The 5,590-nt window shown below is 35.1% G+C and overlaps 1 protein-coding gene across 1 annotated transcript; it reads left to right on the top strand.

The window, feature by feature from the left end:
- Window positions 1-1,057: 1,057 nt before the first annotated feature.
- LOC132559156 (7-alpha-hydroxycholest-4-en-3-one 12-alpha-hydroxylase-like) lies at window positions 1,058-5,375 on the top strand. The gene is made up of 5 exons (XM_060223771.1): window positions 1,058-1,071; window positions 1,986-2,173; window positions 2,371-3,299; window positions 3,435-3,613; window positions 3,806-5,375. The coding sequence occupies exons 2-5, from the start codon at window positions 2,094-2,096 to the stop codon at window positions 4,094-4,096; spliced, it is 1,479 nt and encodes a 492-aa protein (XP_060079754.1). The 5' UTR covers window positions 1,058-1,071; window positions 1,986-2,093; the 3' UTR covers window positions 4,097-5,375.
- The last annotated feature ends 215 nt before the right edge of the window (window positions 5,376-5,590 follow it).

Here is a 5,590-nt window from a genome sequence, read left to right as displayed (position 1 = left end):
GAGAGAACGAGAGAGAGAGAGAAAGGGATAAAAGAGAGAAAGAGAGGGGATGAAGGAGGGAGACAGAGAGAGTATTATTGAAGGAATACATAATTTATTGACTGAAGTGAATTATAAAAGAATGCTCACATAAGAGAGATGCGAGTGATTTTCAATTTTAATTGTTTTCGCTCAGTAAATTCAGATACAACATATTGATTAGCTATTATTATTATTGTTTTCATTTGATAAATATGCATTTTAAGTACCTTCATAATCCCATAAAAATATTTCATCATCTCTTAATCGATATTTTCTAGGTGTGATGTAAACGAGTCACCAATTACCTAAAGGTAATGCTGATGACATTTCATGTTGTCCTTTATCACTGAAACACCTCTATACAACTGTATGGTTTTCCTCAGACAGGCCATATTCCGAATCATTAATTTAGAAATGTCCTTCGTATAAGCAACAGTATGATGTTTTACGTTAATCACTTAATTGCTGTAAACTGATTTTTGCTTAATTCAAATACTGTTTTACTAACCCTCGACGACAACTCGATAATACCTAGTTCACGTTCCAGTTTAGTTTCAGGCTGTCGAAACACCACAAAAATACCATAAAATCATGTTCATTGCATATTGATTCAAATCTTGTAAAAACAAATGGGGGAAATATTATGATACAACCGATAGAAATCATTAAATTAATAATTGGTTACTTCTCATTACACAACGGATGTATTTTCAAAACCAAACAGTAAAATCAAGCATACCGACATAGTAATTGGTGTGTGTTGATATTGAAGTTTGTCGGCTAAACATCAGTCCCTTTAACTTGTGTATTAAACAGATCTAGTGGCTGTTGTATGTACACATAACACCGTACGCAAACCAGGGCTATCAGGTTGACGCTCCGCCCACATCCATTCAAAATCATCGTGACTAATGCCACTCACATCGTTTCCGCTCCCAAACCGCCAATAAGATGAACGCTGCCTTTAAAACAATAATCCAACGTGCTCTATAAATACCGAGGTACACACCGTTCCAAACCAGAACCAGCATCTACGATCTACCGCAACGAGTAAGTATACCTTTCTCGTGAGACCGGCTGGACAACACAGCAGCGTGTGTCCATCTTTTTTAAATGGATGTTTTACTTTGACAGTAGTGTTGGCCTCACGGATTAACTTAGCTCTGGGATTTACAAGTGTTACATATCATAACACTGTCGTTTTAATAGTCTTTCTTGTCCATTGGTTGGTATACATGTCTCGTGTTAGAGCTCCTTTCGTGTTTTATTTACACACACATATATATCTATATGTGTATAGACTATGTAATTGATCTTCTATTTCTTTGGGATATGATAGTTATGTATTTAAATGTTTTATGCTAAAACATTTCTGGTTTATCTAGGTAGAATACACTATTCACCGAAAGATAGTGTGTACCGTATCGTTTAACACTAATAACGACCAAGTGATTGTATTGTCATCCCGCTAATACAGACCGGTGGTATTTGTTTTATTACGTAACAAAATACTATTATGCGCTTAACGACCAGCATGCCGTTATGTTATGATGTATGTTTAAATGTCAATCACTTTAGGGGCGGACCTTACTCACCAGCCCATTGAGACATTGTGAGACCAATATTAATCTCAATGGTTTTAGCAAACTTGTCACCGTATCATAAAACCACTGATGAAATACAGTTGTAGAGATACTGGGATTCCCCAGATGGTTTTTAAGTCATGTTGGTCATTCACGAAAACTTTCACTTCATGTGTAATACCAGCTATTTATAACTGTGACGTTGTTTTTCATAGACGCCAAAGGAAAATCCCCTTTCAGTGACATCTCCGGCTGGATCGTTATACACATGTAAATCAGCTGTGTGACACTGTCTCCACATATAAACCAGGGATGTTCTAATGCTTGTGCCTTTGTATTAGAAAAACGTGAACTTATCTTTATTTTATTTTCTCTTTACAGAAATTATTACGTGAAGCTAATAACCGCCAGAAATCAATTGCTGAGTACATCGTCTATAAGACATATCGACAATTCTAACCTTCATAAACGAAAGAATATATCAAGAAAATGGTTGCCGTATCAGTATATCTCGTGGCTGTGGCAGTCTTGTTGACTGTCGCCTACTTGAAGACATTATACAGAAGAAGGTAAGATTTTTTTTCAAATAATGCCAATATTTTATTTCATTCAAATGAGTAAATATCAAATATACTGAAAAATATATCTTGTTGTAATATTCAAGCCTTTCATTTGTGAACAACGACTTGGCAACATTTATCGTTAAAGTTTTTACTGGATCTTCAATCCTAATAGAGATAATGATGTAGCGTTTACTTTTTTACAGAAAAAGTACAGAACCGCCAATCCCAAAGGGACATTTAATATGGGGAAATGGTGCCGACTTTGCCAAGCACGCAGTGAAATACCTACACGAGACACAGAAGAAGCTTGGAGACATCTTCACGATCAGACTTCTTCACCAACATTTAACAGTCATAATGGACCCTCACTCATATGAAGCATTTGTGAAAGAGCCAAACTTTGACTTCGATCCTATCCAGAAACAGGTGAACCACAATGTGTTCAGTTTTGCTCTCATGGATTCAAAGAAAATGTTGAAAGAAGCCGCCAAAAAAGTGCGAGGAACGCATTTACACAAAGGAATGGAACAATATTCCAAATATTTGAATGCTACGCATATTGGGGTTACGAGCACGGTTGGATGTGGTCCTGCAACGGAATGGAGAACGGATGGACTTCGACAGTTCAACTCCAAAACCTTATTTGTCAGTATGTTCTACACAATCTTCGGCAGAGGAAAATCAACTGACGTGTTCGAGCCCTTAACAGTTTATAAAAACTTTGATCTTTTCCACAAGTATTTCAATTACCTTTGGCTTGGATTGCCGGTGAACATGTTCCCAAAGGCGTTAAAGGCCCTCAGTGTATTGTGCCAGCAACCGGGATCAGCTGAACTTTTAAGCCGAGATGATGTTTCCGAGTATATCAAATTCTCAACACAATTTATGTTAGAACACGGACAAACGGAACAGGACATTATCGGACATAATTTGGTTTATCTTCATGTTAACTACAATACATTTAGGATGGCATTTTGGTCGGTGTTCTACCTCATGCAGCACAAAGAAGCTCTCGATGCGCTGAGGGCTGAGATTCAGGATGTCGTCGACACAAAACTTTCAAATGGTGAAGTGAACGAAGATGGAGAAGTCGTTTTGACCTTAGAGGATATTGACGCAATGTCCTTATTAGGTATGTACAATTATATTATAATTTCTGTTTTCTGCTTTGCAATAAGTATTAAAGATAGTACCGAACCACTTACCTGTAAAAAGCGAATTGTCATAGAGTTTTGACTAAATTTGGGTTTATATTTATGTTTTACAGAAAGCAACACAAAGGAAACCTTACGCATGTGCAGTGGTGTTTTCATGGTTCGTGCTATCACCGCCGACACGACATTTGAGATGAACAACGGTCAGAAATACGATTTGCGACAGGGAGACAAGGTTGCTATGTACCCACCTACGATTCACCAGGACCCAGAGATCTTCGAAAACCCAGAGGTAGGCATTATATTCCAGGCTTTAACTTGTCAATACAAAAATAAGGCATTTCCGTTAAAGAATGAAACTACGAATGTTTCCTTGTTTTCCTTAGTACGTTTTTATCATATTCGGGAGACTCTATGGCATTTATCATATCTAAATCATTTTCTATGATAATATACTTATAATTCTTATTCTTTGTATTTTCAGTCATACAAACATGACAGATTTGTCGGAGCCAAGTTCTATAAATACGGCAAAGAGATCAGGAACCCCATTCTCTCCTTCGGATCGCTATGTCCCGGTAAAAAATACGCCATAACACAAGGGAAATGGTTCCTGTTGTCGCTAGTGTACAAATTTGACTTTGAACTCTGTGATGGTGAATCCACAGCTCTAGATGTGAAGTATTATGGACATGAAATTCTGCCGCCAACCAATGATGTACAGATCCGATACAGAATGAGGGAGAATACACACACTCTAGCCTTCAGTTCGTGATGATATAAACATCATTACGATGAACACGGAAAAACGATGTGAAAAAAACTTTTCCTTGCGAAGGACGAAAGAGACTTGTGAACTGTGAAAAATGTTTTAAATCTAATTTATTTTTATTTATTGATGTTTGAAAGGTTGTTTTTGCTATTCAGAGAGTGCTAATATTATTATAACTATTATTATTGATTAATATTATTATGTGACAATTGTTCGCCGTGGTTGTGTGTCCGCGCAAATCATTATCAAATGCCAAAGTTAAATGTAGATGTTTAATTGCAACAGGTCCCATGTGTTTATCATAACTTTTACATGTTTTGTTTTCCTCATCTTTATTCATTCCTCATCGCCACTTATTGTTTATTTGGGCACAAGTTGTGATAATCATTACTCATTTGCATGTTTCACCATTGTTCATCCATCTATACGGGTAAAAGTGCAAACAAGCTATCTCATCATTTGAATGAGTTGTACGAAAAGTGTGCAAATAATGAACATATTTTTTATGATATCTAGCATTCGTCGGAGGAGATTTTGTATCATTTTTGACGCGTCATGATAAAAATTTCGTAAAAATGATCTAAATATTACACATTCAGAAATATGAATATATATGTATTTATAGATTATAAATATATATGTATCTATATCTCTATAGATATTTCAGAAATGTCCTCCGGTTTTACAATAGCACGCATTTCAAGTATTGAATTTATTTTTGTAATCCGATGTTTTCAGTATTTGCCATACGCATACCAAACAAACTGTATATCATTTTTGCCAACCCAGGTATTCACTTTATGTGAATGTTCTGTCTCCAAGTAAAATTACTTGAGTTTATCGGTAATTACGTTTCAAATTGTTATTTATTTATTTAAATCAATTCATGTCTTACTGTTATAACGGTTACATCGATATCAAATCATGTTTTTTCGCCGCAAAACATCTGTTTTCGTGAATATTTATTTAAATCTGAGAATAGCGGACCAAACTGTCCTTTCAAATTGTGTCTACATGATGGTAAACATATTGTACATACTTATACTTATCTGAATAATGTGTTTCAACTTAGTTGTTTATGTATTTCATTTCGTCACAATTCCAGTATCGTTGTATTATCTTTCATCATAAAATGTCATTTGTACAAACATTCATTTATTTATTTAAGTTACTTGTATAATTTATTGCGTCCAATACACGAACTTCTGACTATCTGGTGCTTCAACATTGGTCAACAAAAATGTTGAATTGTTGAAAAATAAATTTCATATAAAAGTTAAAATTTGTCTTTGACTATTTTATCGAAACCTTCCTTTACATGTATGCAGATTGGACACGATTGTCAAGCATCACTGATATCAATTATAAAAACAAAAATTAATATAAAAATTAATTTTGAATTTTTACATTCTTGATTCGGAAAATAGAAATTTATACTCATTTGAAGAGATATGATTATCAGTAATGTGAGACAATCGGCGTCATATGAAAATCGAG

The sequence above is a fragment of the Ylistrum balloti genome, unplaced genomic scaffold (genome assembly GCF_031769215.1).
Source record: "Ylistrum balloti isolate Yb309-2 unplaced genomic scaffold, AGI_CSIRO_Ybal_v1 Utg370868, whole genome shotgun sequence".
NCBI lineage: Eukaryota > Metazoa > Mollusca > Bivalvia > Pectinida > Pectinidae > Ylistrum > Ylistrum balloti.
The sequence above is the reverse complement of the archived record's forward strand: the minus strand, read 5'-3'. Positions and strand labels throughout refer to the sequence as shown.

Coding starts and splice junctions, on each gene's coding strand:
- LOC132559156 (XM_060223771.1), top strand. CDS start 2,094: ATGGTTGCCGTATCAGTATATCTCGTGGCTGTGGCAGTCTTGTTGACT. Junction 3,300..3,434: donor TGACGCAATGTCCTTATTAG/GTATGTACAATT, acceptor TATGTTTTACAG/AAAGCAACACAAAGGAAACC. Junction 3,614..3,805: donor AGATCTTCGAAAACCCAGAG/GTAGGCATTATA, acceptor TTGTATTTTCAG/TCATACAAACATGACAGATT.